The following is a 26886-nucleotide window of genomic DNA, read 5'->3' as shown; positions in this document are numbered from 1 at the left end:
ATGGTAGATAACACAAAAGGAGAAAATCATCTACTTAACCAAATATATACAGTAAGTGCTCTTTATAAGTCATATGAATAAAATATCCTTCCTCAACTGGTGAAGGTTATAATACTAAAAACGTAATCACTGGCAAAATTACAAAAATGTAATTACCAAGATGAAACTCTTCTTACTCTAAATTAAGAAAAAAGAATATGGTGGGCCTGGGAGGAATTAAAAGAAGAAAAGAAGTGGATGGGATATTTTGATCAAAATACCTTGTAATGCATGCATAAAAATCACGTGGAATAAAAACATCATATCAAAAGCTACCAATGACCTGCATAAGAGATATAGATGTTTGTGTACATATACGTTTTATATATAAAAACCATAAACAAACATTCCAGGAAGCATTCTGTTCCCCAAACTATGTGCTCTGGTAAGAAACTACCTCTTTCAAAAGCTCGTGAACTATTGCTAGGATATCATACTGTATACTCAAACAGACCCTTCCCTCAACCTTACATGATGTAGACACAATGTCCAATTAAGACCATGGCACCAGTATTGCAATTAGATTGTTCCACAGTAATCTTTACTTAGTTTAACAAATACAACTTTAAGATTTTCATTTGTTTGAATCTTCTCAAATTTCATCAATGGCTACTTTTACAGAAATAAGCCTAAGATAAGTACTTTTCCTTGCTCGGTCTCTGCTGCACATATACTCACAGCTCGATGCTCACAATACTGTCTTTTCAGTTTCACAGTGGCAGAGACGGGGACAATAACTCTTGCTACTTCACTGGACTGAAAATCTTCTGCTGTACAAGTAAGGGGAGCTTAATAGTCCTGTTCCTCTTGCCTAGGACCTGGTAACTCCATCCAAAAGGTAAAAACAAAGATGGAATCAGTGCTCTTGCATTCAAAGGAAAGACAGGATACAGTCGAGGCCAGATGTCATCTTTCTGGAAAAGTCTAGGGGGGCTTGCAGATCCAGGAGTATCAAGAGTACTGATAGAAAAAAAAAATTCCACTCTTGGCTTCCAGGAAAACTTAAAAGACAGACAGCATGTTTCAGAGCATATATATATATAACCTGCAGCAGTCATAGGAAGAGAAAATGATTAGGCTATGAAGTATTACCTCTAATTATTTCTGATGGTGTTATGTGCCATTTTCCCAAATAAGAAGTTAAACTTGGGGCCTCTTGTCAAGAGAGACAGACAGAGAGAGAGAGAGAGAGAGAGAGAGAGAGAGAGAGAGAGAGAGAGAGAGAGAGAGAGAGAGAGAGATCTACACCATCAGTTAGAAGCTTTGAGGCCCAAAGATCTAGGACACAGAAAGTATAAAAGATATACATAAAGATGCATCGTTTTCATATGGAATAAAAGACCCCAAGAGATTCCTTTTCATATTTAAGCAAACCTTCTAGGAGAGAACTACTGTTTACACAGTTCCATACAGAAACAAAGGCATTAGTGCCCAGTGTATGCATATCACAGACACAGAAACTCTCAAGGAAGGAAGAAGGAATGAGGAAAGAAGGGAAGAAAGGAGGGAGGAAGTGAGGGAGGGAGGGGGGAAGTGAGAGAGGGAGGGAAGGAGGGAGGGAGGGAGGGGCCCAACATAAACCTACAAACATAAAGAGGAAAGCTTTGTTCATTTCCTTCCACTCAGCAACACGATCTGAAAAAAACTAAAGAGAGTAGGGAGAAAAGAGACACTTCTAAATTAATAAATGCCATTACCTAAATCTAAAAGGATAAGGTAAAATAACATATGCCTGCAAATGTAAAGCTTCCAGGGCACAAGGCCGAAAGTGTTGAAATAATAAACGGATCTAAGCATATATAATGCGGTTTTCATATCACCCTCTTAAGAGTTGTTTTTATATAATAAACAAAGGTGACTGTGGTGTTAGAAAGCATACTTAGGATGATCTGCCACCCCGATAGTCTTCCACAGCCCACAGAAGAGGGTAAAATAGGTGGAGGACCATCTAATCAGAAAAGATTGTGCATGCTAAAGACTGAAGGTGTATTTCTTAAGCAAAATGGGTGAAAATTTTCCTTCTTCACAAACAAAGAGCAAAAATGCATACCTTATCATTCATATTACATATGAACACATATTGTATAAATAAAAATGGCTGTGGTCTTTAGTTTTACAGCTGAAGTCATCTGTAATGCATGTTTGAAATGTGCATGAGAACTGCAAACCAGGCATGGACAACAAGAAAAGATATTGCGTCAATAATTGCAAGCTGAAATCTCAATAGCAAAGTCTAAGTAATGTGTGTGTGTGTGTGTGTGTGTGTGTGTGTGTGTGTGTGTGTGTGGTGTCCAAACAGTTCATATAAACAAATCACCAAATATTCTTGGAAATAGAACAGGTGAAATCACATGAGTATATTAATGTACAAATACTTTACAATACAAATTATTTATTGAAAAATTTAAATATATGCAATCACAATTATTTTGAAATATACAAAATGTACAATAAGATATATATTATGCATATCTACACATACATACATACAGCTATCTCAAAATGTTTCTGTTCAACTCTTACTACAGGATGATTCAAAGAAAGATACTGAAAGGCTAGAAAGAGGCCCAGCAATTAAGAGAGCTTGCTGCTATTCCAGAGGACCCAAGTTCAGTTCCCAGCACCCACACTGGGTGGCTAACTACCATCTGTAATTCCAGCTCCAAGGGATATGAAGCCATCTTCTGGCTTTCCAAGGCATCTGCACATGTGTGACATACACACAGACACAAAATTTTACAATGAAAGACAGTGGTCAAAATTCCCAAGAAATTACTTAATAAGTACTTAATAAATAAAGAATTAAAGGAGGAAAAGTTCCAAAATAACAGAGTAGCAATTATTTTCAAACAGTCTAGAGAATGAACAAGGGGTGATAGGCACACGCGTTACTGAAAAAGTTCATAGAGTTATAAACTAAGACCACAATGATCTCTGGAAGAGCTGCATAATTGGGAGGAAGAGTATTCATGAAGTTAATCTCAGCAGAGATGGTACTGCTTCCAACATTTGTGATCATTATGAAAAGCGCAAAGTAGCAAAAGAGAGAAGATCAGAATCAAAGACATAAATTAGGGATTTTTGTAATTTAATAAAATAGGAACTGAATACATTAGTTAGCCAAGAAAATGGATCTAATGAGAAATTTTTTAGAAAATGCAAAGATTGAGGTAGTTAAACATGAGTCTGAAAATGTAAAAAGAAGCACAACAAATGACAGTGTTAAAGAGGCCCAACATTCCCTTTATCGGTAGTAAACAAGCAACAAATATGAAATTGCACAGCAATTTCAAGTATAAAAGGAAGCTGGTAGAAATCCTTAAGAATGCTCTACAAAAACAGAAGCGAGCCCAATTATAGAACATCAATGTGTCAGAGGGAGTTTCTAGGGTAACAGAGATGAACACCTTGATGAGTTAAATCCAAGATGGATAGACAAACATTGATAAGCACAGGGTGCCACAATGGAGCAGGACCAATGGGAAACACTTGCTATAATGAGAAGCAAAATAAAGTGGGTCAAATTCAGTTTTTTGTCTTAGAATATGTGTGACCAGAGCAGAACAAGAAGGGTAAGGACAAAACAAGTGTCTCTTCTAACAGTCTTGTTTTCCTAGAGGTCAGTTCTAATTGTAAATGAAAGTTAGGACAAACTGCAGCATTGGTTGTTCCTTCAGAGAATGTGGTTTAGGAGCTCAGGAAGCAGCTCAGTGGAAAGAGACAGCACACAGGCAGTCTACATTCAACCCCAGAACCACATGAATCACTCACGTCTGTAATCCTAGGACTTGAATGGTAAAGTCAGGAAGATTGGGAGTTCAAGGTCATTCTTGACTACAGAGCAGGTTCAAGGCCAGTCTAAGCTACTTGAAATCAGAAAGAGTATAGAAGATTCAAAGGCAGCTGCATAAACAACAGGGTTGCTGAAGACTTACAAAAAACTGAATTGCTGGAGCTGCCTTACATCCAGTAAAAAGTTCTTTGCATTCATAATTTTAAAGAGCAACAGTCCCAGAAAGAAAGGTAAAGAAAGAACATGATGATCAGCATAGGCCATGCAGCACTCCTTTGATGTGGGATTCCCCTCTCTATGCTGTGAATAGGTTTTATTACCATTAATTGATAAAGAAGCTGCCTTGGCCTATGGCAGGGCAGAACACAGTAAGGCAGGAAATCCAAGCAGACAGAGGAGGAAAGAAGTTGGAGTCAGGAAGATGCCATGTAGCTTTCAAAAGAGAGAGATGCCAGCCTGCCATTGAAGGAACAAAACATGTAGAAAATGAGGTAATGCTATGACAACATATACTTATAAAAATGGGTTAATTTAAGATGTAAGAGCTACCTAGAAATATGCCTGAGCCATTGACCAAACCGTATTGTAATTAATATAGTTTCTTTTTTTAAATTAATATAGTTTCTGTGTGTTTCGTTGGGACTGAATGGCTGCCGAATGGATGGGACAGAAACTTTCGTCTACACTCCTTGCTACTCTGAAACATCATCTATATTTAATTTTAAATCATTCCCCACATATCGTTGTCTTTAATGAACTCTTAAGGTAAAACTTATTATACCAAACAACTTCCAACTTCAGCTTTAAGCAGATATATAAACTGGTCATCAGTTCAAATGGAAAAGTGTTATCAAAGTAGTTACTTAAATAAATTTGTTTTATTTTGCTATTTTTGTTGTTGTTTTAGTTAATCAGCTGGTTCATTCTCAATGTCTTTTTACTCCAAAAATCAGAACAATTTTGACAGGGTCTAGTAGGGTCTAGGTAGATTCTAAGTCAGTAACGCTCTGGCATGCAAACACTACCATTAAAAAGTACTGCGCACTAACATGGAGGAAGCACGCACACAGGTTCTTTTTAACATGCAGTGTATAGTCTAATTTAAGGTAAGTAACAGCCCAAATGACATGATACTGACTTAAAAGCCCTTCTGTAGAATAATGCCTGTGTTCAGTTTTAGAATCTTTATGTACTAAATACATATGGGCTGAATACATAGATAGTCATACTAGAAACAAACAGCAATGAAAACCATGATTAGAGAAGGAAGACCTTAGGACTTTGTGCCACAAAAATATATGTTGGATAAAGATACACAAACCCCCGAGCAACAGGAAAATATAACAATATAGATATTTTCAAAGCAATATTTAGCAGACCCCAAAGTTCATGAGTATGAAAAGATTTAAGAAGGATACATGTCATTAGTAAGTATTACAGTGTTTCAAGCCATAAATTTTAATCTATTTTTGTAAGCCATAAAATTTAAATTCTATACAATATATCAAAATGAAGCCAAATAATAAATACATGCTCTTGTCCCTGCAACCTAGGAAGTTATGGCCTTAGCCAGTTCTCGTTTTACTGGCATAATGGCATAAATCTCCTTTACAATATCACAGTATTATGGATGAATTTGTCTAACTCTGGCAGATTTTTCTACAGGTTGATCATTTTTGGTCTGTGTAATACATAGCAATAAAAATAATGATTAGAAAAGGAGGTCAAATTTATTATGGCATAACTGTTTCATTAAGATGTTATATCGGAACTATAAAAGCTAATACAGAAAATAGCACAATTTTCTTCTTTTCTGTTTTTCTTTCTAAAAAAGTTTCATACACGTATAATATTATATGTTTAAATATTCTCTCTCATCCACTGACTCCCTTTTCTCTCCCCTCCTGGTAATCTCATTTGTTTCTCTGAACATTTTCAATTCTACCTTCATATTCCACATATGATACAAGATATTATATAGCTATATAAAATCTATGAACTACACATAAGAGAAAACATATCTGTCTTTCAGAGACTATTGTACCTTGCTTAGTATGGTTAACTCTGATGAAAGGTTCCTCAGAAGACAGAGTTAAGAATGGCTGGTAAATGTTAAATGGTGACCATCTCTAGCAAACAGACATGTCAAAAAAAAAAAAAAAAAAACATTAAAACTCAATTGACACCAGTAAGAACGGCAATAATTAAGCAAACCTATAGTGACAAAATGCTGCTGAGGATTGAAAGGGGTAAAGGAACTCCTTTACAGCATCAGTGGGGATGGGAACTAGCCCAAACTCTATGGAAATCGCCCTGAAGCATGACTCAGCTATACCACTGCAGGGTATCTACCCAAAGGATATCCCTTCACCATATCATAAAGATAACAACACAATTTTTGACTAACTGGGAGTATGGAGAAACAAAGTTAAAACAGTATATTAGATCTAACTGACTTTGAGAAAACTAAAGACTATCTCTAAAGTCATTTCTCATGGCATGAAACCAATAAATTTACTATTAGTAGGCATAAAAGTATCTCAAAACATTTTACTATTAAACTCCAGAAATTACTATTTATTATGCCTGCTGTTAGTAGGCATAAACCTTTCTCAAAATATTTTAAACAAGAGCAAAAGGCAATGAGATCATTTATTCTTAAAGTACAGTTTACATAAGCCATAATCCTCATATATATGAACTGTTTTATGAGCACATGCTCTATATAGGTTAGTTTAAATCCACCATCCACGATGTATACATATGATAAACATACATATCATATATATGCAATGTTTTATTTTTAAGATAATTTTATCCTCCAACAAAGCATCTATTACTTATTCATATGATTCTGGACTTCACAAATGCTAACCATTCTACCAATGAGCTAACCATGCAGCCCAGATTTTACTTTGATATGAACAATCTTTCCACGTGTACTTTCTGAAAATGTACATGATACACCAGAGATGCCTATGGTTTGCTGAGGACTACCCCCATCATTGCACTGGACATACATAGTAAAATTATTTCAGTCATGCTAACTAATAGTCCTATCATTTCTACCATAACTTATTACAGCAAGAGTACCTAAAATTTACACTTTTGACAAATTTTTCATATGCAGTATTAACTATACTCTTCAAACTGTGCAAGAAGATATCTAGATTTGTTCATCCTACTTATCTGCGTATTTGTTCTGACTTACTTCCCTCCATGTCCTCTTTTCTTATCCATGGTAACTAGTTAGCATCTCTCTGTTTCTATATATTTAACCCTTTTGAGGGTCCACCAATAAGTGAGATCACGCAGTGTTCTGTCTCTGGGTTATTTCAGGTAGACTATATCCTCCATATTTTCAAAAATATCAGCTTTCCGTTTTCTGAGGGATGGGTGTCATTCTATTGTCTGTATTTTAATCCAAATATTCTGAATAAAATATTTATGCTATGATAGACAAGTTTAAAGTGGCATTCGTAAAAATATTGATTTTTTTACAGGTTTTCCAATGATAGAAAACTAAAAATGACCCTATCCTTTCCAATTCTTCATCTTCTGAAACATAACCTGGAGGATTATTATAACTGACCTACTTACAACAAATCATTTTAACATTTCACAGTCAATTACAATGTGAGTTTATTCTTTATTTAGTCACAGATGTATAATGGATATATGCAGCATATTTTTCTGTACTTAATATTGTTTGGGTCTTGGCTAGTTAGTTTTTCTTTAACTATCTTGAATGAAATTAAAATCATATTTATATATTGGATGTAGTATTTGATGGAAAATAAAGTTAATCCTAAGGTTTAGAACCTTTGAAACTGAGTGGATGAGGTTGTTATTATTATGAAGAAGATGAACTGGCTAAGAGCTTCAGCCAGGTAGTTAAAAGTCATATTTCATTCTAACATGCAAATCGGACTTAGACGTAGAAAAATCTACGTATCTGAAAAATGCAAACATTAAAGAAGGGTATGTAAAGTCATGATGCTGGGTACGGTTACAAGCAGTAAGACTGAAAAGAAAAAAAAAATAGTTCAAGATCTGAGCCCATAAATGACAAGAATACATCAAAGACAATTGAGGTTGCAGTCAGCAGTTTGCAGCAGGAAAAATAAACAAACAAAAGGGTCTTATAAGGGGACAATGTTAAGAACCGCTATCATAGAAAGCTGGGGCTGTGCTGGATGGATCGGATTCAAATTCCATGAAATAGGTTCACAAGAGAAATGGGAGGAGAGCAGCATGAAGCTGTACAGGCATGGACTGGAGATTCTGCTAATAGCCTAGCAAATGGAATGGAAAACAAAAAAGGGGCAATATGCCTTCTGTTCTAAATGCAACAGAGAAATTACAGCATGTTACTGGAAGACTACTTCTTAACGGGGTGAGAAAAGAGGAAAGAATGGAGAAGTTGTGGGAGGAGGTAAGATGAGAGGCAACCTAAAAACAGAAGCTGGCTTATTCCAGGCAGAGATGTTTGCCAAGTCAAGAAGACTGCAAGTATACCTGAGCAGAGTGGCACACCTGTAATCGCACAGCTCAGGAAGTAGAGGCAGGAGAGGGGCTAGACTACTAGGTGCTCACTGAGGTCTGGTCTCAAAAAGAAGAGGCAAGACTCTCATGCAGACTGACACTCCTACACTGGCAGTCTGGTCTCACTAGTTTAAGAGGCTTCTCGAACACTTTTATCTTTCTATGAAATGAGACATAAAGTCATCACTGAGGATGGCTAGAGGACGTTTTGCAATTCATTATTTCAAATGAATATAGAAAGATTACAAGAAAGAATAAAGTTTGTGTTATATCCTGATCTGAATAGAGGCAGGCAGAGCTCATAGTGGCCTCTAGTCCAGAGGAATGAAAGTCAGTCCAGAAGAATTCAACACTAAATGCCACTCTCACTCACTCACAGGCACCCTTACACACCCTAACCAGGAATAACTGCATTTCTCTAATACTTAGGCCCACAATAGTTAGTGGTTTTGGCATTAAACAGAATTTAGAAGATATTCTCATTTCCTTTAACTTTCCTGTGTCATCTAGTATTCCTATCTAACTAAATTTATCTTGTAAAATAAAGTATTCAGTACGATTTTATTTTATCAGAGTAATTCAGGAATCAGTTTGTCTCAGTAAATTTATGTTCACAAGGTCATAGTCAAACTAAACAGAAGATTTTGTCTTTGTCTTGCTATGGGACAAGATCAAATATTCAATGAAATAATGTCCACTTTAACATATAAGTCATGAGAAATCAGAATTTTATATACTATTACATAGTGACGTAGGTAAAATTTTAGTAAGATAGCAATCAATAATATGTGCACTTGTTGAAAACTGAAATGAATAAAACTCGGCCTCTAAAAGACACTTTTAGTAGAATACACCACTACAATGTTCTGTTTTTTTTTTTTATAGAAACTGCAAGTACATAAATTAAAAGGTAAAATCTTGCGAAAAGCCATTCATTTATCTCCACAGCTAAAGGAAATCTGAAGAACAAGACTTACAAATGATCATTTACATAGTTCCAAACCCAGTTAATTGCTTAATAGACTATACTTTCTTTTCACTGCTAGGGAGGAGTATTTCCAAAGCTCAGTGTCTGGAGATCCTACCAAACAGGCCTTAAATATACGTCATGCAGTTAACTTACTCCTGAACACGCCTGCTAAGGCTCCACGCTCATGATTACAGTGCTGTGCATTTGCATATTCAACAGAAATGAAAGACACTAATGGAGCCTTCACTTTCAAGAATCAATAATGCAAACAAACTCACGTTTCATATGATGTTTTACTATTTCAAATTCTTGTCACTACATCAAAAAAGTAATACTGGTTATTATATCACATACATTTCACGATGTGTTTGCTCATCTTTCTTTTATTGGTACCTACTCCACACTCTTAATAACTATGACAGAAACCCCAATTAAGGATACTTTTATAATAGTGAACTTCCAAGAAGATTTTGACATTGAGTAAAATTGCATAACTAGTACACTGCAAAACTAGGTTGAAACTGGTCTAACAGCATATCCGACTCTCCCCAGCGAAGGTGTCAAGACACACTGAAATAGTGAGCTACTCCATAGCCATAGTGCATCGTACACATGGCATGTGTTCTTCATGTAAGTTTGGCTTGTAGTAATTATTAAGTGATTTGGCTGTATCATAGCAATTCATCTCAGCCTTTCTTGTCTTTTCTAAATTTGCATATCTCAGGATTATAACCATCCATAGCTTAAAAATAAAAAGCAAAATCTGACAAGGCTAAACTAAAAAGTTCAAGATCATTTCATATAAATAATCACAAAAGATAAAACAATTTTGGAAATTACAGTAACAATATGAACATAGGACACACAGTATCAACTTGCTCATGTTTCTACTGCCTAACTATGACATGTTTTCTTTTAATGACAAGTTTTTTAATTTGAAGAATTTTCAGAATATTAATTAAAAGTATATTGCCCACAATATATGATTATCTATAAATAATGTATTAAAATGGCAGTTTGAGAACCTTTATCTAAATTCAAAGAAATTTATTTCCAAACTAAAATTTATAAGTAATTCTACAGAGTTACAAGACAGAAGTCAGCAGGCAGATTCATTACTAAGTTGACTGTGACATGTCATTCTTAGTTTGTCTTACTATTTTCTGCACTAATCTGAAAATGGAGTTGAAAATTCCTACTAATCCTGAAATTTTAGGAATTGCTATCAGTAATAGAAGCCTAGATTCTCATGAATCTTGTGTTGATAACCATTCAGGAACTTTGGGTTGTGTGGTTCAGAATTCTAAAGAGAAGATTCCTCACTAATTCTCAGAGACAGAATGAACATGTGCATAGAAATCCATAGTATGTCTCCTCAAAAGGTAGAATTCACAACCCCCATAAATAAAACATGAAAAATTTCCAAACCCGAAATTTCTTCAAAATATTAATCAAACAGAATTGTGCTTATATTATGTAAACATCTTAAGTGGCCTGTTCATACACCTAAATTATTTGACCTTACTATGTGGCATTTCTGCTAATTACTAATACCATATTCTGAATAATTTGGAGACCCTTCAATAAAAACAGTACTTTTTAAAATTATAAAATCAATATTATTTCCAAGGAATCAATCTGAATTCAAAGTTGAATATACTACCAATAAAAATAGTATTTATTATAATTTATTATTAAGTAATTTCTATAATGACCCACAGAACTTCAAACCTTTTTCTCCTAAGATATATATTTTCCCTAAAATTAAAATGTTATTCCATTTCCTAAATATTCATTATTAAACCATTGGACATGTAATATTAATATAGTATTACTTCTTAATTCTATAATAAATTATATATATTATATATACACACCCACACAAACTTCAGAGACTAAGTTAGTAACTAGGACAAATTCCACAATGTTAATTTGAAAAACAAAATATTTTTATAAAAGTTGAAAGTAAGGATTTATGACCTAAAAAGGCAGTCCCAATCATAAGCCACCAAGAGCCAACTTGCTAGCAACCTCTTCTTTAGCACTATAAGTCTGAGGCTTCCAGTGCCTTCAACATGCCATCTGAAATGTATGCCAACCAAAGCTGTCCCATATGGCAGAGCTACCTCATTATCACAGTTTGTGTTTTCATAAATAGTGCTGTCCTGCTTTTTAAACAAGATGTCAAGTACACAAACACAGCTAAAAATGGATAAAGAAACAAGATACCTTTTTTATCAAAATAGGTAACTCAGAAAAAAACTAATTTTGAATATTACTATGAAGAAAACATGGATGAAATAATGAGTCATATAGCATATAAACACAAAATAGTCATTCTAAGGGAAGGTTTTGTTAAAAATACAAAGTTTAAAATTATTGCAAATAATACAAACCATAAAAACTTTTATCAAAACAATTGTATTTGCAATAATTTGACAGTCCTGACCCATATAATTCACCACTTCAAAAGCAAGCCATGCCATCATACTATATTATGAGAGCATGTCATAATGTGGAGAACAGGAACAGGAAAGAAATTTAAAGCTTCTTTAAAACATTGAATTAAACCTTGAGTTAAATAACTGGTATTATTGAATCTAAAATAGCACTTAAATAAAGATTACACACTGAATATTTTTATTTTCAATTCCCATCTGGTGCTTAATGTCAATTCAGATGTTCAATTTTTCATGTTGTTCTATAAAAGTAGCCAATAATTTCATGAATTTATATAAAATTATAGATTTTAAACTGAATTTCCAAGTGAGAAAGTGTCATATTTCTTAGTCATTTTAAAACCATTTGACATTGATAAACGTATCCATTAAGATTAATCTTTTATAAACTTTACTTACCAAGGATAACAATAATAGTGCCAAAGTTTGGTAATAAAATTCTAAACAGAACAAGGACATTACAGAAAAACCACAACAAATGAATAAATCAATTTTTATTTTCATTGTCTAACACACTACTATTTCTGTAATATACTACGGCTTTGTTCTCTTAGGGGCATTTAATTCACACATTTAAAAAACAGGAAGCACACATGAATGTATTATTGAGTAAATCATTAAATTTCATCACCCTAAACATTATTTATAATTTGTCACATGTCAAAAAAGTTAGACAGAACTATATAATCAAACAACTTTAGAACTAAGGGAAATGTCAACGCATACACAATTTTTGCTGTTGTGTGTCAAGCAAACCAATTAGAGAAACTAGTTGGTCAATAATTTTAAACATATGTTGGAGGAGAGAGCCACTTGTTGCTTCCCTGCTGCTTAGCCCAGAAATAATCACAAAAAGCTGTATTAATTATATCACTGCTTGGCCCATTAGCTCTAGTTTCTTATCGGCTAACTCTTACATATTCATTTAACCCATTTCTAGTAATCTGTGTAGGGCCACGTGGCTGTGGCTTACTGGCTAAAATTCCAGTGTCTGTCTTCAGTCAAGCTCCATGGCATCTGTCTCTGACTCTGCCCTTCTTTCTCCCAGCATTCAGTTTAGTTTTCCCCACCTACCTAAATTCTGCCCTGCTATAGGTCCAAAGCAATATCTTTATTCATTGACGGTAATCACAGCATACAGAGGGATATCCCACATCAAACATGTGAATAGACAAGATTTATAAGTGCACGACTGTCAAATACAGACCTGTCTCCAGAGCTTCAAGGCATGCTTGCAAAACAGTTTTCACTGACATCTGTTTTTCTTGATTTTAATTAAGAGTTGGCACATAATTACTTCATTAAAGACGATTTGCATTTCTTGACACCTCTTTTGTGTGTCCGGTTCCCTGACCATTGTCTTTCTTTCTAAAACAATTCAACTCTGATTCTGCCTAGAGCTCTTAGACAGAAAACCAAGTTCTTAAATCTCAAAATGAATTCTGTTTTCAGACAACTTCAACAGTCCTTAGCACAGGTTTTACAGACAGAAATATTTATATTTACACAGAAAGATTTTAAATGGCAGCACCACTGGTAGTCACTGGATAGACACAACAGGTGTTATTTTGAAATTTTTACCTATATTTGTTTTTTATATGTACTGCATTGCTTCTTACCCATACAGCTATCTACAGTGCTTCCCAAAACCACCAGTGCCATCCAGAAACAGCCAATACAAGAGGTTCCATAGTACTTCTGCACTCTAAATATGATATCCACTGGCAAAATCCAGCTCTTACCCAAGAAATTCAAAATTGTTCAGATTTCTAGATATCCCAGGATTTTCTTTCCATATTTTCACATTTATGCATTTTCAGTCTCTTTGCTTCAAATGAGCCTTCTAACATTTTCCATCAAGAAAGTTAAAATCTAACCCTCTAACTCCAATTAGCTTCTCATTGAAACTTAAAGACTCCTCCCAAGCCCTTTTAATGAGAGAGGGAATTCAACTGCTCCACAGAATTCTCCCAGTAGATAGTTGCCGAACATTCCTACAGGCATACATTACTGATATGTGTTTTAAAAGCTTGTTTTGTATCCCACTGGTTGAAAATAAGATCAACAAGCCATCATATACTTAATTCCAACTCAAAGAGGACACACAAATGTCCATCCAAGTGTTAGACTATAAATATCTTGAGCTGAGAAAAGCAAGGGACTAACCAGGTAAAGCCATATGATTGGGGTTTAAACCCACTATTCTACAATAGCTTTTGGTTTCTTGTTTTTTTTAATATGTAAAAAATGTATTCAAAATTAGGTTAGCTGTTAAATCTTAGCTATTTCATTTGTTTATTGTGCCAAAAAGATGATTTAATGAACAGTGTTGCATGTTCCTTAAATTTTAAATGTTGATAAATTATTGAAAGACTGAAATATTGCAAATTCACCTTTTCTTGGCTTTAAATTCAAAAAAATTAAAGTACAATAATATCTTAATCGTCAATTAAGTTTAAGTACTAAGAAAATAAGCTATATTCTATGATATAGCTGGTATAGATTCTTAATTAGCAATAAAAGTAATCTGACCAGCATTATACGGTGATATTATAAATTCCCCCAACAAAACAACATATTAACTTCCTCCCTAAAGACAGATAAAATATGAAATGACATCAAAATTACAATATTTAAGACTCACATTTTTCATATTTCTTCATTTTATTATATTATTTAGCTAATAGAGATTATTTCCAAAATATAATAAGAAAAATCTCTTGGGTCCAAGCAGTCTCAACTATAAAGTGTCAGAACTACATAATCTTACAGGGTTACTTTCAAACTCTTTGTTAAATATATCTAATTACTTTATGTTGCTTAAGTCAGGTTATATTAAAGGCAATTTCCATTTCATTCGTAGCTTTGAAGTGCTCTTGAGAATGATGGAGGTCAGTCTCCTTCACACAAGGCCACTACACACCCAAAAGAAAGTAGGACGTTTCTCCCACACTCCACTCTTCTTTTTTAATCCTTGCCAATACTTGGCATATTAAAATCTGTTCTTCTTCTTCCTGGAATTTCTGAGCTCAGTATTTAACTCTCCAGGAATGTAGATTTTGCTGACATGTGTACATACGGAAAACACACATACCACACACACATTCCTCCAAAGTATGCTGAAGATGCCAAGAAAATACTAAGGATGGATCACTTTCTAGATCTACCTGTTGATACTATAGAAGTACTTCATTCAGGAAGCGCCTATCCAAACATATGTCAACTGTCTGTCCGTCCGTCCATCCTCCATCCATCCATCCATCCATCCATCCATCCATCCAACCAACCATCCATATTCACTTACATTTCTAGTATCACCAGTGATTAAAATACTGGCCTGCATATTGACCACAACAGCCTGAAAGAGGAATGACAAATATCCCCACCAATGGACCTTAATCTAAATAAACTTCTGATGAGTGAAGACAATCACTAAGGTCTTTTGTTTAAATTTAAAGTGGTATAAGAGAAATCTTCAAAACCACATTAATTTCTTAAATAACAATGTTAAAATACTCCTTAAGCATACACCACAAGGAACGTGGCATAAGAATGCTAATTGGCAGGAAAATGGCCAAGTTAATGGATCTTCAAAAAAGAGAAGAATATTTCAACTTATAACTTATTGAGTTAATTTGAACTCACATTGCTTTATACGTAATCATTTTAATTTTCTTAATACTAATAATAAATCCTTTTTAAACCATTATGTTTATCTACTAAAACTTGAAACACTTAGGGAAGTTTGTTTTTTCTTTGTTTTTGTTTTTATAAAAAGTTGCAAAAAGCATGAGCAACTCACATAATCCTTGGAAGCAAAGCTTAACACAGAAAGTCAACATTATGTTTTAGTTTTTTTTTTTTTTAAACAATGAAAATACTAGTTTTATTTTTTTTTTCTGGGGCAAGCCATTATATATTTATTGTGCATTTAAGCAGGACAGAAACCCTGGTTCCCATAATCTGAATCACAGAAGGTTCCCATAAAAGCATCATCTGCAATGCAAAACCAAAAACCATCTGGAACTGGATCACCTGTGCCCAAATTTAATAGGAATAACAATCGGTTTAGTGTTGCTGGTTCATGGACAATACTAGTTTTAATAGGAAAAAGCTTTCCTTGAGCTAAGGAAAACTAGAAGCACAAATAACTTTACGAAGAAAGCAAGTAACTTCCCGCTTTAGAAGTCTAGCTACCCGAGCCGGGCGGTGGTGGTGCAAGCCATTAATCCCAGCACTCGGGAGGCAGAGGCAGGCGGATCTCTGTGAGTTCGAGACCAGCCTGGTCTACAAGAGCTAGTTCCAGGACAGGCTCTAGAAACTACAGGGAAACCCTGTCTCGAAAAACAAAACAAAACAAAAAGTCTAGCTACCCTTACCACACTGCCATTCTCAAAGAGTCCTACTGTAGGCAAACAGAAAACAGTTGGTCTGGACAGTCGTTTACAATGTATGAAGTATCTTCTACTTAATGTTCATGAGGACAGGAAGCACTACCACTAGACCTTTTCAGGAATAAGCCAACTACAAAAATACTGCTCACAAGATAACCACATTGAGTTTTTAATCTTGGCTCTTTAAAATGTAGATGTAGCCATTTAAAACAAGGTGAAAGAAAAAAACCATATATTTTCTGTCATATCTAAAAAGGAAGAAAGGCAGAGCAAAGTAAAACAGTGACATTCTGACTATCAGTCACTAGCAAATGGGAAAGCTTATTCCAACATGCTTACTGCAGGCCTACACGGAGGATTTCATTGCTCCGGGCTTTTTCAAGTCTAACTCTAAGCTCTGAAGGACAGTCAGCCTAAGTTCCCCACTTTCAACAGATTCCAAACACCACCATTGCCCCAATCCCTTGAAATAGAGAACTTTAAACTTATTACATTTATGGTAAAGACTCAACAAAATATGAACAATTCAACCCGAAATTTGCTGGCAATAACAAAGCACAATTTCTTAGCGTGAAGCAATATGGGCTCAGATTCCTTTCAGAAAGAAAGGATGCTCTTCAGTAATCCCAATAGCAGAACCAAATAACTAGCTACACCTGCACTCGTGGGAAGCATTTGCTACATAGATCAATTAGCAACAGAAGAGTCCAGAAAGACTACGCTCAGTGAAACCAAGATGGTTGGGTTTTGTTTTTTAATTACTTTTAAAGTTACTTTGATGTTTTTCTTGATTGTCATTAGTATTAGAAAAACAGTCTTATTTAAAATATATAAGGTAAAACAAGCCATGTGACACACTCTCCAAATAAATGCTCCTTCGTCGGCAACATCTTTTGAAATAAACCGGCATTTAAAATGTGAAATTGACCAAAACTGAAAAACTTTAGTTCTAAAATATTTGTTAGCAAATAAAGAAAATAAAAACAGGTCCTCTATATTGTTCTATGCTATGGAAATAGCTACACCATTCCTCCCTTCCATTTTTCTCCACAAAGAACAGAGCTTAAAATGCAGTCAACCCCAATCTAATTCCAGAGCAGTAAAGTATTAATTTAGATGAAGACCACTTTCCTTAAGAGCACACTGAATCAGCATTTATCACAACACAGGGTTTGAAATCTCAGTTCTTGAGGCTGAGTGAGAATTCTCCCTACAAATTGCATTATGAGGCCTTCAAAGTAAAACCAGAGTCAAAAATCTGCAAATGGAAGGGGGCCTTATTTCTCAAAACTTCAGAGAAAGTTATGTGTACAATTTCAAAAGAAAAATAATATCCTCTAAAATAAAAAAATGCTGAGTTCTCAGAAAAATTTACTAAATATATAGATAATACTAAACAACAAAATGGAAAGTATGTCCACAAATAAAAAATAAAAATAATTTTAAATATGTGCTGAGTAAAAGTAGGTCAAGAATGGCCAAAAATGTATTTTCCACAGCAAGTAATCCTACCTGAATCATCTTGCTCTTAACAAACTCAAGAGGCTTTCATTTCCTACCTAGTCCTGTCAATGATGCTGACAGGCCCTGCAGGAAGCAGCAGCAGATCAATGATGAAATGCACAGCTTGTGCATGGTCAAGATCTGTCATGGAATGATGTCCATATCATAATTGAAAATTCCCAAATACTGAAATCATCTAAAATGTTGTCAGCAAAAAAAAAAAAAAATAGTATTCTTTTTGCTTTGCAGTCTTAAGATGTTTACTCTTTCTCTGTGTTCATCAAATCCTTGAAAATCAAGAAGTAAGTGTGTGAAGTGATCAGGTGTCAAAAACTAATAGTTTATGGTATCAAAATTGAGAAAAGAATGTTGGTGGGAAAAAATGAATGGTACATTTGATCAGTGTAAACTCAAAACCTTATCATTCCTAAGTATCAACAAGTTAGAGTCAGTGTGTTGCCCCAAAAAAATCATATTAGCAAAACCAACAGAAAGTTTAGGGACAAGCTCCTCCCTATGTTCTCTAAGAGTTTTTTTTTTTTCTTTCTGTATTTGTATTTCTACTACTTTTAAATGTAGCAGTACCTTCGCAGAATCTGTGCGGATGTTAGGACTATTTTCCATTCAGAGGCCCATGAAGGAACAGGACGGTAATAAGATACTGACATTTACTAATATGTGTGAAAGCCCACAAGAAATTTCTATGGATAATACATAGCATATGCAAATCAGTACCTCAGACAGATTAAAAACTTTAAAAATAAATAAATAAATAAATAAATAAATGTCAGACAATTGTCTTGACTTTTTAGTGGTGTGGATTTTAATTTTCTTATAATGCAATGTGGTACCGAACTATTTCTGCAGAACTCTGATATTTAGATATGACACCTTACAGGTGTTTAAAATATCTTATGCTTGTCCTGCTGGAGCATTTCAAAATACTTTGTAAAAGTACCTTTCCTAATGCCCTCAAAACCATAAAAGATGTGTCTGAAGTTTACTTGTGCTAACTTATGAATAGTCAAGTGTTAATCTAAGATAATAATTTTAAAATGATTATTTTTTTTCTAAGGACAAGGTTTTCCACTCACCCATGGTTTAAAAATGCATTTGCTGAATTAGGAAGTTAAATGCACCTATTTTTTTTTTTTTTTTGTCTAGACATCTAAAGAAAGCATGGATCCTTTTTCTTTTCCTTTTTTGAATTCATTTAGATCACTGGAAAATCTTTTCACTTACAAACATTTTTCTATTAAAGGTGTGAGAATGCTGCATTTTTAAAAATGAAGAAGATGGGAACTCCAACGGCATGATCATAAAAATATTGAAAACTATTGCTTCATTTCTCGAATGCCGCGATCTGTTCTCTGACACTTCGGTCTCTGAGGGTCAGGTTAATTAAGCTGCAAGGCAGCTGCAATGCACTGTGAGCCTTCTACCGCTGCGCTTCCCACCAGTCCGCTCCAATTACCTGTAGTATTCCAGCACCGGACAAGTGACAACCAACCAGGTCTCTCCAGCCACTTGTTCCCTCTGGTCTACTGATAAATGTTAGCTCAAACCAACCCCTTTCTGAAAAGAGTGCAGAGCAGAATGCACCTGCTGCAAGCTGCAGTGATGAGCCCCGGAGAGATGTTTGTCAGTCAGCTCTCCGCAGATGTTGTTTAACTTTCTGCTAGAGCTGTATCCAAAGATGGAAATGAGATGGCAATCAAGCACAAATCCCCACCACCTTCCCTCTAGCTTTAACTGAGAACTGTACTTGCTCCCAAGGCCTGGGCCTTAAAGCTTGACTAAACAAAAAGCAGCTATGACTGAACCCCATAGTTTGATAAAAGAGGCTGAAGTTTAAATTACAGGTGGTATAATGTGCTCGATAAATGATACTTGCATAAGCTAAATTAAAATAATCATCTTATTGGCTACAGCAAAATAAGTAATTATAATGATATGCAAGTGGTTGACTGGTGGTTTATTGTTAAGGGTTTCTAGCGATACCACAAATTACTTAGCATTTCTATGCCATGGATCATCTTTTCTTCCTGGTATATTAATATGAAGCATCCTCAAATAACACATTCAACTATTTCACCAATTCTGTGCACTATTCCTGAAATCATCTGGCATGCTGTCTGCAAGGTAATATTGGATTACGCTTTATAAAGTCACATATTTCTAATGAGCTGTTTCTAAAACAGAGAAGGCTTAAACAACACATTTTAAAGTGACATTGTGCCATAAAACTCATGAAAACATCAATATTATAAACTAAAGATTTTTAACAGTTTGTTAATTCAGTGGCAGAAGATCCTATGTCAAATGAAATAAAAGTGAACAGATAAAGAAGACACCTAAGGCATGTTATGCTAATTCATATTTCTAGAAGCCCCCAGCCACAAAGTGTTTGCATTCATGATATAGTATAAAAAGAATTATTATATGTTCATAAATATTATAGCATACCAATAATATTCCATCATGTGTAAAGAATCCCTACTGTTAAAAAACGAAAATAAAGTATTAAATATGAGAATAAAGCAAAATTTCAAGCAATATTATTGTCTATGTGAATAGTATGTTTACCTTACCTAAGGATTTGGAAAGGTGAAATATAAAGTCACCCACAACAGTAGATACTACATCAAACATAAACATAACAACCTTAAGACGATGGAGAAAAATACTTCATACACAGCAACTCTCTGGTACCAATGAAATCAGAACAGCAGAGAGTGGCAACCACATTACACCATCCAACAAGTTCTGAGAGCAAAATAACTTATTTTCTCAATGTGTTACCATTCTATCAATGCATTGATCTTGCGTTATAATGCGTATCAATAAATTTCTAAGACATTTTGAAACTGAGATCAAAGAAAAATGTATGGCTTGTAACTCTGAAGAAGCTGTGACAAAAATGATATCCACAAGGTATTCATTACTAATGTCACCAGAATACTTTTCCCTCAACAGTATAAACAAAATGTCTACTTTAAATTTTTTTTCTCCGTATATATACATACACACACACATATATATTTCTTACATATTTTCAACCCTAAGAGTTAAATAAACAACTGTATTTACCCATGTCAAAACAAAAAATGGTGCAATGCAGTTTCTTCACTAAAAGAATTTTAACGTACAGTCTGTTTTTTCACTATTAAAAATAAATAAGTGGATAAATGACTTCTAATTTTTCTTTAAAAAATCATCTTAATTGGATATCATTGACGTCATAATTTTATTAACCTAGAAGCAACATATTCAAATTTTTATCTTAATGTAAAAAGAAATACTTTATGTTAAAAATGATTCTGTTTTATAAGCATATATAGTAAAACAATATAGAATACACAGGAATAGATTCCAACACTATAGTAAAAGAATCCTGTTTGATTGGCACATGGAATGTCTCTAGTGTCAAAGAACAGAAACAGATTAAGGGGTAGGTATTCTAATATTCAAGGCACACATGAAAATATTTATATTCTTTACTATTCCCAACCAATAATGAATGTATTCAATAAGTTTCCTTAATAACAAATTTGAACCCTTTATTAAATTTTAACAGATAAAATCAATCTATTAATGAAAATAAAGCATCTTCAGATGACAGGCAAAAGAATTAAAAAGCAACACTAACCACCCTTCTGAGGATGGAGACAGCAATTCAACCTCTACAGCAAGAAAACTGCTTTTTACCACAAGCAGCTCTATGTAACCTACTTACAAAAGAATACATAAATAAGTCAAATTAGATTTCTTTAATCAAGTTAGAAAAAAAACTACATTCCTAAACCACCAATGGAAAGTCTGTATCCTGTAAGATAAATCTTAGGAAATCAATATATAGAAGGAATCTATAGAACACAAAGTAAAATCTACTTGTAGATCATTTTCTTCTGATTCCAATGATTGAAATGCACTTCTCAACTACGCATTATACAGTTCCCCTGGTCACTTCATACATGGCACACTGAAATACATACAATATTTAGCTGTGTAAACTTTAAATTCATACAATTTATTTTGTCATCTTCAATTTGACTAAAGCTTAGAAATCATCAATCAGAAATGTATGGCTGCTTTACGATATGGCAAAGACACAATCTGACCAAAAAGACAAACACACCTATAGAAATCGTATTAGCTACGAATGTTTAGTATGTGTTCATCATTTGAGTTGAGGTGTATTAAAATGTTCTAAAGGTTAACTGCAATCTGTGTTAACCCTACTAGAGAAAGTTTTGAAAATTACATTAGTATTTTTACTAAATGCTTAGCAATACACTTACATTTGATTTCAAATGTTAAGTAATCTGAGTAAATTCAGGAGTTTCTACAACTGAAATGCAATTTTACCCCAAATATACTCTAATCAAACAGGAACCAGAAAAATGCTTCGCTGAAATAAACCCAGGAACATTCATTTTGGCAGAACACGGCAATCATAAATACATGTTAATGTGCCTATGGTTGTATGTATCTGAGAGACATAAATATGGGCAGCTAAATCACTGCAAAAGCCTATAGGACATTCTTTGGAACTAACTCAACGGTAAGAATCATGGTTTATAATTTAGTTCATCTGGGAATGTGCACAGTGTCTGTCATGTATAAGAAGGGCAGAAACAAAACCTCAAAGGCTTTTAGACTGACGACTGCTGAGACCCTAGATAATTTTACAGGTTCTAGTCAAGTGTGAACAGAAAGCACAGGCAAATAAGTCTATCTGAAGACTGTAGATGTGTTTGCCCAAAGAGCTAATTGTTGAATTAAAATCACATTTTCAAACAAACTATTCAGAATTCGTAGAGCTTCTTAGAAACTATAGGGATTTGTCTTTTCCTTAAAACTGCATCATAGTATATATTGCCTCCCACCTGTTAAGAGGCTAAGAAGAAGCCACCCTTTAGCCGATGCTGTAACTCGTACTTGATCAGGTTACGTCACTACACTTACAAGATTTTATTCAAAGCATTGCAGCTTCACATTTCCCCCGTCCCAAAGCAATCTTGATACATATATCTATAAATAACATCGTCAAACCATAAATAAAATAAGTAATTTCCAGGTAACAAGAAAAAAGATGAGAAAATAAGTGGACAGAGACAAAAGATCGATTTCTTAGTGCACCCTTTCCAGCACACAGAAAATAAACTGCATTCAAATGAAAAGGCATTTAATTTGGTATTTGGAATATCCTGGCTAAACATCAATTTTCTGTAACACCCCTACATAGCTGACAGTACCTCATGTATAATGCAGAGAAGCCTTTTCATTTTCAGCTATTGACAGTGTTTAATTTGCCACTGCAGCTCTTCCTAGAACTATCATGTTATTAATTCTGCAATCAAGCTCTTTTGAGTGCTTTTATTTCAACTAAGTATTTTCACAATTCCACACTGATTTTTTATTATAATATACCTGTTCAATGCACCAGCATGAATATGCTAAACTTCCCAACTGCATCAGGAAAGTTTCCCAGACAAGGAGAGGCACTGGCAAACTTTAGAGGTCCCCAGTATCTAACAGGTTACACATTAGTTTAATAAACAGCATCTTTCCAAAAAGTACTGTGTTCAACAGCATCAACCATTCCAAAATCTTCTCCAGTAAATGGTTGGTCTCTACCACAAGTGATCAGTTGTGAAAAAGAAGTCCTCCAAGGATGGAGCCAGTGTCCATGCCAGTGTGTGATGTACTGAAGAGATGCTGGTGAATTAATCTATGAAACAAAACTGCTTTCTTTTCCATCAGGAAAAAAATCAGTATAGCTTACCTCAGTACTGAATTAATATTTTTACAGTCATCAAATTAAAACAACCTCCCGAAATTACCGAGGGCTAGATCTAAGTCAAGCAAACAAGCTAATGGTATTTCATCTGGGCTTGCACTACTCCACTGTGATTCCATTACTTAAAACACATACATTGAGTAACAGAACTAAGGAGGGGAGAAAAAAAGGATAACACGAAGAACTGTGTGACACAAAGGGAGGGAGCCCCAAAGTAAAACAAACCAAAGCAAAAAGACAAAAAGCACAAAAAATCCCCACATCAACCCGGGGAACCTGCCGCAATCCAGCAGGTTACTGAAACACACTGTAAAGTATTTCAATCAAATACAGCTCTCAACACAAACCCTAAAACACTATTTTACTTCTTGCATGGCGGTGGAATTTCGTATCCCGATTACGTTACTGGAGTATTTTAAATATCTGGAGAGACAGCCCTTGTCCTCTTTCCTTCATCCAAAGCCAACAAACAAAGCAATGAAGCAGAAAGAGGAAGATAATGGATTCAGAAGTAAATGGTCCATTCTTTAAGAAGCCTCCCTACCCCCTCCTCTGAATTCACTCCTAACTAATTGCCATTACAATGATGTCTGTAAACTTCTGAAGCACCACATCCCCTCATGCCAACTGCCCAGGTTTCTAGCTCTAATTTTAAGTTTTTGTGCTAACAATTAGCATTCCGAAACACCCAGAGAATTGTATTGCAATTACTCTAAATCACATACACAGTGTATCAATTAATGGTTAAAAGAAACACAAACAACAATGAAAATAAGCTGAAAACCTTTCCACAATGGATGCTAATGTAGTAACATTCAAATCTCCACCATTTAAATTTTTCTTTAAGACAACACACAGCACAAGTAGATATTCAATGTTTTTCCGTGGGGATTCATCAAACAATTTCTTCAGCATTTCACCTACCTGGATAAAAATCTTTGGACTTCGACAGCTTGATAGTGGCTCCAGTTTCTTTTTGCAACTGAACAATTGTCTGTCCTCCCTTCCCAATTATAGATCCAGCAGCATAACTAGGTATGAGAACCTTTAGAAAGTACTGGCCGTCTTCTGAAAAATGCAAAGAAATACATTGGATTAACATGATCATTTTAAACTTTGAATCCCAATCCACCCTCCAGAGAGACAACAGTAACTAAAGCAATGGGCAGATAGCTGCAGAAAACAGCAGTTAAAAATGTTTAAGGAACAAAAACCACCAATTACCCTGGAAAACGAGTATTTACAAAAGCCTTTCCAGTTTTCAAGATTCACATGCTCTAACAATTTGCAACACTGTAGAAACTGATGAGTAAATCCCATTTGTTACTCCAAACCTGAAAGTCTTCCAAATTTGTGGTTACTATGGCAAAATGTAAGAAACTGACCCTTTAACAAAACTTCAGAGATTTAGAAGATGACAAACCTTCACTTAACATGCTGAAGATGAGAAAAAAATCCAACACTGTAAGGAGTGATCCGCTAAATTTTTCTATCATAGCAAGCATAAAAGACTACAATTAATCATTGACTATATCCGACTTTAAGTATACAAAACAACCATCTTCCTGCAAAATAGTCCACCCAAACTGTAGGGTTTATTCTAAGCCTTGAGAAACTGCGGGGGTGGGAGGGGGAGCCTCAGTGCGGTGGACTGAGAATCTAAGTAATCCTGATGTATTTCCGTAGCACTTCTAAGTCTACTATGATCTCGTCTAAGCTCATTAATTAAAAGATCTCACGAAGAATCTTGCCAATACTAAAAAGCTTAGGAGTTATTTATCCTAAATACACTCCAAAGTGACCAAATAGATAGTGCTCCCTCTCCAAAAGAACCGTAAAACGGAGAGGGGGGGTCGATGAGCCATGAAAAAGAAAAATGAAACGTTTCAGAAAATAAAAGCCAACTCCATAAACTTTAGTTCCCGTCAACCTGATCACGTCTTAAATAGGAAACTTCTCGGTAAATCCAGCTCTTTACTGTGAACGAGTATTCCGAATTTTGCGATGTGCCACTCACAAGACCCCCATCCATTTCTAACGTATAGCTGGAGATAAATTCACCTCTGCTTCGATGCATTGGATGCATTGTTAAGATGACTCCAGCGCAAATGAAGAAGCGATAGCGGTCCCGTTATAACTCATCTTCCGAGGAAGCGCAGGATGTTAACTAACAAGTCACCGTACCAGACACCCCCCTCGTATGCATACCCTTGAAGACAAATCAATGCGATATTTGTACCGACCATGTAAGTGCGCTCAGGGCATGCACTCATCAAGATTTTGCATACTACTTGTGGCCCAGAGCAAGGGGATGGACAGAGGCAAAAGTCTCCGGTGCCCCCAGCATCTGGAAGCCGCTACCCGAGTGCCATTTATTTATTTATTTGATCAGACTGTTAAATGCAGCGCGCATCTTCGGGCGGCCATCACCTCTCGCGGGGGGCGGCCTCGGGAGCGGACCCTGTCGCCGGGGCCAGCACCGGCTGGGGCGAGCGGGTCTGCTCGGAACCCCGGGTCGCCATCTTGATGAGACGGGGCCGGGGCAGGTGCAGGGGAGGGGGCGCGGGACGGCCGGCGGCGGCGGCGGCCACGGCGCGGGAGGGCGGCGGGGACGGGGCGGGAGGCGGAAGCGATACCCACCGCCCGTGTTGGTCCTCTTGGTGCTGCCGGCTTCAGGGGGCGCTTCTAGCGGCCTTTTCCGCGAGTCCGGCGGGTCCAGATCTATGGGAACCCCCGTATGGGTCCCGTTCTGCTGGATGGGAGCTGCCGCCATCATGCTTGCAGTTCCTGCCGCTGCACCGGGAGAAGCGGCTCCCTTTTGTTTTGGCTTTTTTTTTCTGTCTCTCTTTTTTTCTTTTTTTTTTTTTTTTTTGCGTTTGGGGTTGCTAAGGTTTTTTTTCTTTAATCGGATCAATAGCAGTCTGAGGCGGCGAGCAGTGTGGCTGATGTGCTCACTGGGGAGGGGGCAGGGCGCGGAGCAGCTGCAGTGCAGTGTCGGCTAGGAGCGGGAATGGAGGGGGTGTGGGAGCCGGAGGGTGAAGAAGGAGAAGAAAGCGGCGGGCAGAGCGGGAGTGAATGAGCGGAGGAGGCGCGGGCGGGCGGCCGGGAGGAGGGCGAGTGAATGAGCGGGAGGAGGAGGAGCGGCGGCGGGCGGCCGGAGCGGCGGACCCGGCTAACGCGGCGCTCGCTCCCGCTGCTGCCGCCGCCGCCGCTGCCTGGGCGCGTGTGCCGCCTGCGCTGCTCCGCGCCGCTGCCGCCCGCCCGCGCTCATCGTGTCTCCCGCGCGTGGGGGGCGGCGGGCGGGCGGGGGCCGCGAGGGGCCGCGACTCCCACACGCGCCGCCGCGCGGGGCCGGCCTCCGCGCCGGAGTCTCCGCCTGC

General features: G+C 36.2%; 1 protein-coding gene across 7 annotated transcripts in view; it reads right to left on the bottom strand.

Moving 5' to 3' along the window:
• Nova1 (NOVA alternative splicing regulator 1) overlaps positions 1–26282 on the bottom strand; it is a 119939-nt gene extending 93657 nt beyond the window's left edge. For 3 of the 7 annotated variants that reach the window (XM_038337487.1, XM_038337489.1, XM_038337493.1), the window contains exons 1-2: positions 26147–26282; positions 24431–24574 (exon numbers count right to left, since the gene is read on the bottom strand). In XM_038337487.1, coding sequence (XP_038193415.1) covers positions 24431–24574; positions 26147–26282 — 280 coding nt within the window. Of the gene's footprint in view, positions 1–24430; positions 24575–25567; positions 25593–26146 lie in introns of those variants that run through there. The other 4 variants (XM_038337488.1, XM_038337490.1, XM_038337491.1 and 1 more) reach the window with 2 other exon arrangements.
• Between the last annotated feature and the right edge of the window lie 604 nt (positions 26283–26886).

Source organism: Arvicola amphibius, chromosome 7, assembly GCF_903992535.2.
Source record: "Arvicola amphibius chromosome 7, mArvAmp1.2, whole genome shotgun sequence".
In the NCBI taxonomy this organism is placed as follows: domain Eukaryota; kingdom Metazoa; phylum Chordata; class Mammalia; order Rodentia; family Cricetidae; genus Arvicola; species Arvicola amphibius.
This window is presented reverse-complemented; position numbering and strand designations above follow the sequence as displayed.